At 42.7% G+C, this 12,659-nt stretch overlaps 1 protein-coding gene across 1 annotated transcript in view; it reads left to right on the top strand.

Moving 5' to 3' along the window:
* The first annotated feature begins 751 nt into the window (after window positions 1–751).
* The window catches only part of ephb6 (eph receptor B6), a 35,913-nt gene continuing 24,005 nt past the window's right edge, over window positions 752–12,659 (top strand). Inside the window, exons 1-2 of the mRNA XM_056380193.1 lie at window positions 752–888; window positions 10,321–10,385. Of these exons, the coding sequence (XP_056236168.1) occupies window positions 831–888; window positions 10,321–10,385 (123 nt within the window). The 5' untranslated portion in view covers window positions 752–830. The remainder of the gene's footprint in view (window positions 889–10,320; window positions 10,386–12,659) is intronic.

The following is a 12,659-nucleotide window of genomic DNA, read 5'->3' as shown; positions in this document are numbered from 1 at the left end:
GTGCGTGTCTAGATACTGTCTGGATGAGCAGCCCTGTGAGGCGAGGAGTGTGTCTGAGAGAAAGAGGGGAGGGGAGGGGGGTGGGTGGTGTTGTCATATGAGGGATGGAGTGGATCCAGAAATGTGTTGAAATTATATTCATTTTCCATTAAAAAAAAGTAGAAGTGAGCAAAAAACAAGAAAAAATAGAGGAGGAAAAAAATTGGGTACACTTTCACATGCCACAGCTTGAAAAATGCAAGTTAGCACAGTGTTCAGACGTGTGAGGGATGCCACAGTTTGAGGCTCAGTCTGCCAGGCGGCCTTGAAGAAATTTGTGCGAGGCATTAGAGGAGAGCTGGAACGAACGCCGTCAGACATGTCTAGACATTAGTTTTAGAGACCAGACAAACTTGTTTATTCATTTTTCCACCTCCGTCTTTCTCTGTCACTCTCTCTTGTTGACTCTCTCTTTGTGCCTTTGTTTCTCTCAAATAATAAAAAAAAAGAAGTCTCTCCCACTTTCCTCCTTTCTCTCCCTCTGATCTCTTTCTCTCCTCCTGTCTCTCTGACAACAGCGTTTTGTTTACTTCCTCGCTTGGCAGTGTACTTATTGTATGTGCTGCTCTGTAAATATTTTTCTCCTTCCCTCATCCATTCATCTATCCACCCCCTCAACCTCTCTCTCTCTCTCCCTCAGATAAAGGGAGCAAACAGACTCCACCCCCTCTCTCACCCCCCTCTCCCTCTCTCGCTCCCTCTCACACACACTCACTCTATCTCCCTCTTTCTCTCTCTTTCATGCTCTCTCCCTCCCTCTCTCTCTCTGTCAGTGTCATTCTGTAGTGGAGATGTGGAGTGTCTTTCTGTCTCTCTGTCTGTTTTTCCAGCCTAATTCAGCGGAGGAAGGTAAGGGCTAAACTTTCACATGTATCTATTCACATTAAATCTTTGCTGGCGTGTGTGTGTGTGTGTGTGTGTGTGTGTGTGTGTGTGTGTGTGTTTATGGCTATAGCGTGATGGAGAGTTTACACAGCTCTCTCATCATGTGCTTGTAATGAGTCCACAAGTGAAGGATGGACACTTGGTATGCCTCTGTAATAGCTCTCTAAGAATGTGGCTCTCTGGGAATTCTGGGCACTTTGACAACGTGTGAACCAGTGGCACGTAAGGCCGCAGCACCACGAGAAAGTCCAATTCATCCATGGATTCTTGGGGCTCCACCTCCAGCTTGGGACCCCCTGAATAATTACCACCTTTCCCCTTGCTCACACAGCTCTCTGTGTGTTAGTTGTACGTGCTCTGTATTGTGTCTGATTGAGTGAATATGCATGTACACGTTTGTGTGTGTGCCACTGTGGCAGCACATCAGATAGGACTTTGTTGGCATGGAAGTGCCAGGTGCGTGCCGGGGCCTATCAAGCTCCGGCAACAAAAGAATATGGAAATAAGGCATGAGACAAATGAATAATAAGTTGCATAACCCGTTTCTGTTCGATGTCTGAGACCCCCCCCCCCCCCCCCCCCCCTCCCCTCATGTCACTCATGATCTTATGGATGTGACAGCCAGAGACCCCTGCCCCCCTCCAGTATCGTTATCAGCGCCCCTTTCTTTTCTGTGGATGCATCCTCGCTTCTCTGCTCTTAACTCTCCACGCTTTGTCTACACGAATGGAAATATTATGTCTTGAAAACTGCATGAGCAAGTGAGCGTGTGAGCGAGTGTGTGTGTGTGTGTGAGATTGACAGACTGTCTGGTCAGGCTGTTAGTTAAGTAAGAAGTGTTCTGTCAGATCAGAGTGGGCTGTCTTGCGAGAACTGATGATAATGTGATGAGTCAAACTGCCTTTATACAGTATATATGTGTACATCTGTGTGTGTGTGTGTGTGTGTGTGTGTGTGTCTAGTTATAGGTGCATGCGTGCTTTAGCTTCTGCCTATACATAGCTCCTGTTCCTACATCCTGTCCCCAACACTTGAGGGGGTTTCAACAGTCAGCACGCAATTACTTTCAAAGGGGACGAGCTTCACATTGGAGAGAGCTGCACCTGTTCTTGCTCATCTCACATTGGCTTTAGTTTACTGCGAGGTGTGTGTCAGTAATGGTCTATAACAGAGGTAACTTATATGTCAGCCTCATGCCACAGATTTGAGCTGCGTCTGTAACAGATGGCCTGGACTAAGATGAGACAGAATGACAGAGAGGGAGCAAGGCTGCACAGTGTTGCTGGCCTACTGACTCTGTTTGTGTAAGTGAAACAGAGCGCTCTATAATACAGTATTAACCCAATATCATGGACGTCCATATAAATCCAAATAAGTTGAAGCATCTAGTTATGCAGTGAAGGGAGGATTTGGCGTCTGCCACGGCTTTGATTGCAGTAATGTGTCTGTCTGGACTTATGGGCAATGAATGCCTGTGAACTGATGCGTTTACTCTCTGTCTCTCTGTAGTTTATTGTCTGTCCTCTGCTTTTGAGAGTATATCTGCGTATCCACCTTTAACAACCCCTACTCTTGTCTGTTTTCACACCACAAACCATAAGGAAGGATCATTGTTAGTCTTTCAGTTAGGAGTATAAAAGCTAGTCTCTAGTTGCTTCTCTGCATGCAGACAAACTCCAGAGTATGTAAGTGACGGGGAATTTGATTTATCACTCTCACATGCTGCCTATGTAAGTGTTGATGCATTCGCCCACATGCTTTGTTGATGTGAGGTGTTGATGTGAAGCTCAACGGCCGGCCTCTAAATTGTTGGATCTGCGTTGCGGATTGCGTGTTCACATCGGAGTAACACACCACACTGAAGGGAAAGGCCTGCGCAGGAGACACACCTGATGCCCCTCCAGCTCTTCCCCTCACGGACGAGTGAAGCTGCAGCGATGCTCACCGAGCTATGTATATCCAGAAATTAAGCTATTAATCTTACCCTGAAAAAGTAATCTCAAGTGATTTTGACCGAAAGGCAACAGGCTGCTCAGACGGTATACTGACATGTTTGAAAGAAATCCAGCCAGGCAGAAAGGTTTTGCAGGTGTTAGTCCACTACTGTACCTTGAAAGTACTTTTGTTTAGGATTTCCCTTTTAAATCAATTTCTACAGCCACGTTTCCACCGCGGTGCTTGATCGAACTTCTAGTTCTGGGGGCTTTTCTGGTTGAAACGCAGCTGTACTTCTACCCTTCTACTTTTCAGAAGAACGTATTGCACTTTTTAGTACCATCTACATATATTTGACAGCTAGAGCTTAAGATTATATACTATATAATCTATAGTATGTAATAGTATAATATTATTATACTATAAACAGAAGTGACAAACTAATAAAGCTTTCAAAAAAGCTGTGTCTCATTGGGGTACCTGGTCAGACCTTGTTCTAGAGAGGTCTGTGAGATTCGTCAAAGAAACATTTGACCTCAAAACTTCTCAAATGGTTTCAATGGTTGGACAGTTTAAGATCCAGTCAGGTAAGATTAGAGGTAGAATTATACAAAATATCACAATTAAATTATAAATTAGTGTATCTGAACTTCTGTCCCCTCCCATTAATCATCTCAAGACCCCTCAGACTTTTTCTACTTAAGTAACAGTTTGACTGCAGAACTGCTTCTACTTTGTTGTATTGATACTCTCACTTGAGTAAAGGATCTACATGATTCCTCTATCACTTGTTATCTGTACATAAAAAGAAAAACACCAGGCAGCAGCTATAAATTTTTCGCCATGTTGACATTCTCGCTTTAAGGTCACTCGTGCCATCTTTCCCGCTGTTTCTGGCTCTAACTGGGTATTAATTAGGCAGATTACCACCCGTATCCTGGGTGTGATAAGCCGTGTCTTTTTCAGGACATGATAAATTAGAGAAAGTGTGATAAGAAAATAAATGGCGTGCTTGTCACAGTGGGAGTACAGTGGGACGGATGCCACTAAAAGCTTCCTGCTCTCGATCCTCTGGCCTGCCTGTGCACGGAGCTGCAGGAAGAGAGAAATCGCATGCTGGTGGGAAGTGGAGGACGCAGCATCCCCATCCACATCACTGACACTACAACACTTAACTGTGACCAGGCGTTATTTTTAGCAGCATTTTTTTCATGTAATTTTTAAAAGCAGCATAATTTTCTGTGGCTGTTGAGAGCGCTGTAACAACATTAGGCCGTTTTTCCTCAAATGAATGACACATCTGTCATTTGTGATATGAGAGGTCGAAGCCCTCAGGCGGCTGCGAGCCAAGACTCTCTGCTTTGAGTCAGTCAGTGTCGTGGCAGATAGCATCACAGATAATACGCCTGTGCGGACAGGCAATGAGTGAGAGCCAAAATATAACTGAAAGATGAACATGTGGTATGGACTGCTGTGGCACTGGAATGTAGTTTGCAGTTTTGAGTTTCACATTAAAGCTGCACTTGGCAGTTCGGCATGCTGGCACTGACCAAAAGGAGGGAGAGCTAGGTTTGATTGTTGAAGGCTTCGCTATTGAGAATTTACACAATGAGATTAGAGTAAACTGATCTCTTCTCAGTTTTACATTCCTTCGTCTTAGTGGCTGTTGAGGGTGAAGGTGGTGATGAAAATATGTTTGTAGCAGCCTCTGCCTTTGATGGTTAGTCTAGATTTTTCTCTATCAAGAGCTCACAGATTTTTAAGAGCAAGTTTTATATTTTATCTCTTGATTCTTCATTTCCATGGCGCACAGATTACTGCCCTCCAGTGAGCTTAAGTTGGGAGAGGGACAAACGTCTCCACTGCGGCTCCATTGACAAGTATTTTTCCATAAGATTTTTGGCTAACACAGCTTTTATTGGGTCTCATTAAATAACGTCACAATTCTTTCCCTCTTACCAAAGCCAAGCCTGTCTAGGTCTTAAAAACACAACCAAAAATATGTCTAATCCAGTTGTCAAATCAACTGTGCTATAACTTTGCTATAGGGATAAGAGGAATTCCTGAACGGGTTAAAGGAACAGTTCAACATTTTGGGATAATACATTTATTTGCTTCTTGTTCAGAGTCAGATAAGATGATCCAGAAGGTTAAAGACAGGAAACAAAGGTAAGAATACTAATCATTAAAAACTGAAGAGTAAAAACGTCAATCTGTATTTTAAAAGGAAGTTACGTACAGTACTAGTTAATTCCTGGAGTACGAGTGCAACAAATTTCTACATGTATGGATTAAACAAGCAAGATACAGTAAAACATGTAAAGATGTGCTAGTAGGTGCATTTTGTAAGCTAGTTGTTTCCAGTTTTTAAGCTAACGTGCTGCTGATGGTAGCTTCCTATTTCCCCAACATACATGAAAATGGTGTTGATCTTCTTATCCAAAGACGCCAGTATACTCCATCATAACTGCTTCACACACACACACACACGTGTACAGTTATAGGGGATATTTCGGGTCCAAACATTTTTGTAACTTTCTGAAACAGACAATTCAACATTCACATCCACTTTACACCACGATTGGCCAGCTGTGCGGAGACGATATAGGGAGGACTGAAACCGCCAAAATCAAAAAGGAAATCATTAAAATTAACTGCTAAGCTAAAGAAACTAGCAGATCTGAGGAGAATGTAAACAACAGAAACGCCAGCAACCGGAAATGAAACAATACTCTTACTGTTGCATGTTAGCAGAGCAATTTAAACGCTGTTAAGACACAAAGGGTTTCTGTCCATGAAGCATTGAGTTTGTATTAATGAGTAATAAGAGTGGACCAAAAAAGAGGCTTTGAAGTAAAATATCGCAATGACCAATTAAACAGATCAAACAGAGGGAGTTAAAAATAAAGATGTGCTAGTTTCTTTAGCTTAGCAGCTACTGATAGCTTCTCTCTCTCCATGTCACTGTCCTGCTCTCTCTATGTTTAGTTATTCCTATGCCTTATTTAGTGATAAGGATAAATATAAGAAATGCAGTTTATTTGCCGTGATGGAGGCAAGACTCAGTGAATTGGAAGCGCAACTCAGCTTCCCTGCAGCTCCCTAGTATCCAGGGTTTGAATTTCTCTCTTGCTTTCTTTTTTTTCTTTGTTATGCAACATTTTCTGTCACTTTTCCTACGGACAACCAAGTGCAACACTAAGTCTGTTTGAAAATGTATGCCTATCTATATTTATCGTGTCTCCCGGCTCTTAGGGGGTCGGATTTTCTCTTGTACCAGCTATACACACTTCTTACTTCCCACAAGATATTGTACAAACTATGTCTTTTCTAGCATAACCCAACCCTAACCATCGGCAAAGTGAACAAGTACATTAACTTTTCAAATGTTTCCATCAGGAAACAGCTTTTGTGAAATGTCCTCCTACCTGTGCCTGTTGCTGCCTGTTCTGCAACTCCTTGCTCTGTCATCTAACCTGACTTAAGTGCTGTTTGTTGCAGCTGCACTGTCATTCAGCTTAACCACCAGAGAGTTTTTGATAACTCTCTTTGACATGTGCATGCTTATTTCTGGAATCGCGTTAATCCCCCTCCTTCCTCACTCCTCCACCCTCCTCCTCCTCCTCCTCCTGCTCCCGCTCTGTCTTGGCGTATCACTCTCTTGCTGTGGTTGTTTGTAATGATGGTTTGGTGTAGGCCTTGTCCTTGACTGACTGTCTGTGGGTGGGAGCATCTGGAGCGTATAAAGGATGGGTGGAGATGGGTGGATGAGTGGACAAAAGACAAAACACGACCTGACCGCTGCCCAGAACGCTTGCAGGCACTGTGGGAATTTTTTGTGAAAGTGTGTATGTGCATGTGTGTGTGTATCGTGGTTGTTACCTGTGAGCTCAGTGGCTCTGTGTACTCATTGCAGACACATTTACATTGGTGTTAAGGCATATTACACACACTCACACACTCACACCCCTTTAGCCTACATTAATGTTAACACCTAAATTCTGATGAGTGTCAGGTGGGCGGGGGAGGGGGGATCTGGTAAGTGTGCATGAAAGTAGCATACATCTGCCGTCAAAGAGGCGTGACATGAACGACAGCACTACACTTAGCGCTCAAGAGTGTCGGTGCATGCATGGCCACACAGAGAGGGAAAGTGTTGGGTGGAAAGAGAAATGGATGGAGAGAGCGGAGAGAGGGTCACTCAGCTGAAGTGAACACTCCAGTGGCAGAGGGGACAGCCATGAACTAATGCATGTCACCCCTGCACAACAGAAAAGAGTATTTACACCCACACCACACACAGAACGAGAGGGGAGAGGAGTGAAAGAAGCACATTCGTATGCACAAACGCAATCCTATCATCCTCCTCTCATTCCTGTTTCATAATCCTGCCTTTATTATTCTATTGTCTCCTCTTTTCCTATCAAAGCTCTTCCCAAACAAACAGCGGACCTGGCATCAATAATGGAGCAGAGACTCTCTCCTTATTTAACGTACAGAGATGCCTACCCTGCTGTCACTTTTTAGATGAATAATACACACATGCAGAGAGGGGGCAGATGAGAGGGACAAGGCACAAGATGGAGGTAGAAAAAAGAGGGAAAGTTATCAAGTAAAGTGAGTAAAAGACCGGAGTGGAGCGGGAAGACGTGAGAGACCGCCGTGCATTAAAGCAGCACTCAGGTCCAGATTGCAGACTCAGCACTTCTGCAAACTGTCAGGGACAAACTTTGAGTGTCTCGGCCTTTGGAGGGACCAATAACGGAGACGCCGTAGTGCTCTGTGTACATGAAGGGGTTGTCTGAGAGTTAAATAAAGGGGCTTTTACTGCCAAGTGGACTTGCCAGCCAATGTCCCTCTCTTTTGTTCAACGTTGTCTCTCACACACACACACACCAGATCCAGTCATGATGCCTCAGCTCGAGCTAATCCTTGAAAGGTGTGTGTAACACGGCACTCAACGCTTATCTTGAGATGTCGTGGTGAATTATTCAACATGCTAATGTCACGCAATGAGACATGCATGGAGCTCTTTGAACACCCCTCCATGTAATCCTCATGTACAGGTTTGTCCCGGAAAGATGGGAGGCGACGCAAGGACCTGTGGTCCCTAAGGCCCCTCGACAAGAAGCTAAATAGTAGAGGCATAAATATTAATGTCACAATAGTTTGCTATATATTATTTATGCATGACTCTGCCCTGCAGCAGAGGGTTAATTGAATTTGGAATGACACATTTGCAGCGTTTGTGTGTGTGGTTCTTATTTGATACAAATAGGATGGTGCTTAATGAGGTCACAATATATGATGTGTGAGCGAGTTTCATGCAGCACAGGTTCATACATAATGATCATTTGTTGTTTTGAAGTGAAACGAAGGATGCGTCTTGGGAAACTAATCAATGGGCAGTTTCTTTGTCATGACGCACATCTTAAATGTTGTGATGTGCAAGAGCACGGCACAATGTGTGTCCTGCTTCAGTAGCATCACTTAACAAAGCAGGAAAGGTGTGTTACTAATGGAAATTGTCATTCCTCTGAAAGGCTTTAGAGTTGCTGGCTTGGTGGATTTAGTTTTCTCCGTGTAGCTGATTTTATCCTGATCGGCTCTGCCAAGCTGTCCAGACATGTGTTGCACTAAAAACTATTTATTCTGATGCCTGTGGCTGCATATAATCCTCAGCTGTCACAGTCCATTTGTATTCTTTTCTTGATACAATTCATATCACTCTGAATCCTGGAGGACGTCCATGGAAAATGTGTGAATTTAGTGAGATTGACATAAAGACAGGCTAGTTGGTGAAAACAGATAGACTGGAGGGGAAGGAGGGCTTGTAAAAAGAAAAAAAAAAGAGGAGGGAAGAGAAGGATTGGAGGACAGATTTGCGGGGTCTCCATATTTGAGCATAATCCTAAAGAGAAAAAAATCTGTTTACAGCAGAGTCAGAGAAAGGAGAGGTGGGGGTGATTTATGCCATAAACCACAAATGATACCATTTTCTTCTTATTTGTTTGATTTTTTTTAAGAAGAGGGATTCAGTGTGTGTGCGCACAAGCTTTTACACCTGAGGAATAAAAACTGAGAGATCTCAGTGAGTCAGTGGTGTTTTGGTGAGACTAGGGTACCTTTTGAAATCCCATCCTGTGACTGATGATTATGTAGATAAAAATGTTCAGTCGCTCTTTGTCTGGTTGTCAGAGAGAGGAAAAGAGAGCCTCCTTTTCTCTGGCGAACGATTGTGTGACATGAAATGGAAACGAAAAGTATAAAAATTGTATGACAACAATGAGGAGAATTATTTATCCGTAAACAGAGGCGGATGGCTCCTGCCTCCCCACAATACTTTATGTGTCTACAGGCCTTTGGGTGATTAGTGTCGTGCATGACAAAATCAGGCACTGTGTTTTTCTCCATTAACTCCATCTGTGCGAGTATCCAAACCTGAAGTCTGATGTTTGTGCCACCTCTGTGTGCACAACAAACTCTGGCCTGCGTTCAATCAGTGGCTGCTCAACAGAACCGAGTGCAGACTGTGCCAGACTGAAGGAACGGCAGCCACCACGGTTTTGGAATACTAATGGAAAATTCAAGGGCTTCAGTTTTGTGTTGGAAGCTGCCATGTGTCAGCACGCAGCACTCAGCATTGAAGTCACTTTGTGTGTGTGTGTGTGATTTCTTTCCCAGCTTGCTTTTTAAAGCACTTAAACATAAAAGCAAATTATGGGAAAATACACTCCAACATAAAAGTCATACGCTCTTCTCACGCTTTTCATTACAGATCAGTGAAATCGAGCAAGTGCCTTTTAAAACCTGAAATAAGAGACAAACTCACATTGAACATATCATCATCATACCCCGCAAAACGATGAAGGTTTCCTTTGAGCCAGACTACAAGAAGCATCAGCTTGCTAAGTTTCAACAAAATGTGACACTAACTGTTATGGCCTTTTAAAGTTGGAAACTTTGACCTTTAATCACAGTGCCCCATCAGGTCAATCAGTTTCATTTTTTAAACAGCAGAACATTGTGTCGAAATGCATCATCACTCAGAATACGTTATTAGGTTTGACAGATGCGCACAGCTGGAGCCCTCCATGATTTTATCGCATGGGAGGAAAAATCAAAGAGAACTGTGGACAAATCCTGGACCTGTTCCACCAACAGTAAAGCAGCTTCCAACTACTTGTGGTATTTAACAAAAGCATAAAAGACTGTTGGATTGCTTGTAAAAGCTCCCCCCCAAATATATTGCCATCTTTGTTAAGGCATCTCAAAATCACACATTCTGCAGCTTTCAGTCGATGAGAGGATATCTGATGGTTACAGATTCTTTTCTCTTTTTTTAGCACTTCGAGTTTTAACTCTAAAGCAGCAATCAATAGCGTTCATTTGGATTCTGCACATCCTGTTTTCGTCTCTTTTCTTATACCTGGTCTTTGTCTCTGCTCCCTCTCTCCTCAGTGATGCTGCTGGACACAACAGAGTCTACCTCAGAGCTGGGCTGGACCACCTATCCAGACACAGGGGTAAGCAGAGAGCGGGCTATCAATGTGCTTTCCAGCTGTTGGGATGTTGGATGGAATCCAATGTGTTCAACACATGTTACACATGGTGATGTGTTAAGTGTTAGGTTGTAATCACATTGTTGGGCTTGGTACTAATTCTAATGACGGATAAATCATAATAACATGTTACACATTTTCAACTCATGGTAAAGTTTAGGCATAAGTTACAAATGACTAACTAATTATTATTTTCATTATTCATTTATCCGCTGATTATTGTCATGTTTAACTGATTAATTGTTTGGTCTATAAAATGTCAGAGAATAGTGAAAAAGGTTCAGATTTCCCCAAGGTGATCTAATCATATTGCAGTTTATTGTCAGACCAAAAGTCCACAACCAAAACATATATTATCTTTACTATAAGACGAGATAAAAGCAGCAAAGTATCTCATTCAAAAAACATTTTTTACTCGAAAAATGGCTTAAATGATTTATCGACGGTCAAAATAAGCTTGGTGACATTTTGGTATAAGATTAGAACTGATTATGCTCATGTATTAGGTTACTCATGGTGAAAGGCCCTGTGTGTAATTATTATGACAGTATAATAACACACCTTGCACAAGGGTAAAAAAAATCTTCTTCTAGAGGAAGAGTAATTATTTCTGTGTTTCTCAGCTTATCATAATATATATAATATACATATATTGGATCTTTTATATATCAGGTTGTCAAAAACACATTTGACTGTACATCTGTAGATATGTTTACCAGCTAATTGGCTCACACATTTCCCAGCTCTTGTGGTCTGTTTAAAGCAGTGCCAGTACGATTTCTGCCATGTTTTCCTCACCATGTTTGTACTTTCACACATCAAAATCAAGCGAGGGTGCTGTGCTATCCATTTTGCCAGCTGCATTGATTGCAGTGATTTAAATAAACAGCAGGCTTCCACTTTAACCTTAATGAAAACTCTGCCACCGCTGCCATACTGAGAACTGCTGGAAGATTATGGGAATAAAGTTATAAATGTTTATGTTTGGGTGATGGGTTAAGGTCAGTGTCATTATCTTGCAGAATCATGGCTGGCGTCTGACATTGATTGGTGGAACTTCTGGCAGGTGTCGCACAGCCTGAGAATGAGCATGAAGGTTTCACCTTGCCTTTAAAACAGCCTTGAGAGCCTTAGATGCCTCTTAATTATTTTTTTATATTGGTCTCTAATGTGTGTCCTCATCCATGATAAGATCGCAGTGATTGAACTATAGATCCCCCATTCTTGAGCTGCTTTCTATTTAAGGTTGTTGCAACCTTGAGCTATACGTAAATATGTGTGTTTGGGATTACGTGTGTGAATGCGTGTGTGTGTGTGTGTGTGCGCGCGTGCGTGCGTGTGTACTTGCGTGACTGTGCTAGGGTCAACTCCCGGGTCAGTTAAATTCATTCATCTGTGAGTGATTGCGTCTCACTTCTAATATGGCTCATAATTACACTCAGACATCGTCTTCATTGTCATCATCTTTGAAATACTCAGTCAAGCTACATGTGAGAAACTGTAAGACATCACATGTACTGTGTTCTTCTCACTGTGCAGGAAATTCCTATATCGAGCACTCAGAACAACATTATTCTAAGTCTCTATCCATGCATGGACAATATGTTTCAATCATCTGATATATAAAATTAGAGCATCATACTGTGCATGAAATGAAAACAAGTTGCAACTAGCTACGTAAACACTACTTTCATGCATATTTTGCTAAATGCGAGCCAACACTTACAACTCCCTTATCCCACCAGATTTTCACATGCTGGCAGCTGAAAAAAGGGCTGCATGAAAGTACAGTAGTCTCTGACCAACATCTGGCAGGCATACACACTCGCATCGAGCCTTTTATCTCACCTTACACTAAACTTAAGCTTTACGCGCCGTCATTATCACCCCAGTCTGGCCGCCAGTGTCGGGCTATAATTGTACATGATGTTGGATTAATTAGGGCCTCATGTGTGTTAGGAATCTGTGAACCATGACGGGCAGCTGCTAATAGGGGGCCATCCATTTGTGTGTGTGTGTGTGTGTGTATGTCTGTGTGTGTGTGTGTGTGTGTGTGTGTGTGTGTGTGTGTGTGTGTGTGTGTGTGTGTGTGCGTGTGTGTGTGTGTGTGTGTGTGAGAGTGAGCAAGTCAAGCATTTACATTCGTTTTTTTATTTTTTTTTATGGTCCCTGGATGAGAAGTGCTTCTGAGATGGAGATATGGTTATTTGACCCGGGGCATGAAGCTGAGAGAAGTAG

Source organism: Seriola aureovittata, chromosome 7 (genome assembly GCF_021018895.1).
Source record: "Seriola aureovittata isolate HTS-2021-v1 ecotype China chromosome 7, ASM2101889v1, whole genome shotgun sequence".
NCBI lineage: Eukaryota > Metazoa > Chordata > Actinopteri > Carangiformes > Carangidae > Seriola > Seriola aureovittata.
This window is presented reverse-complemented; position numbering and strand designations above follow the sequence as displayed.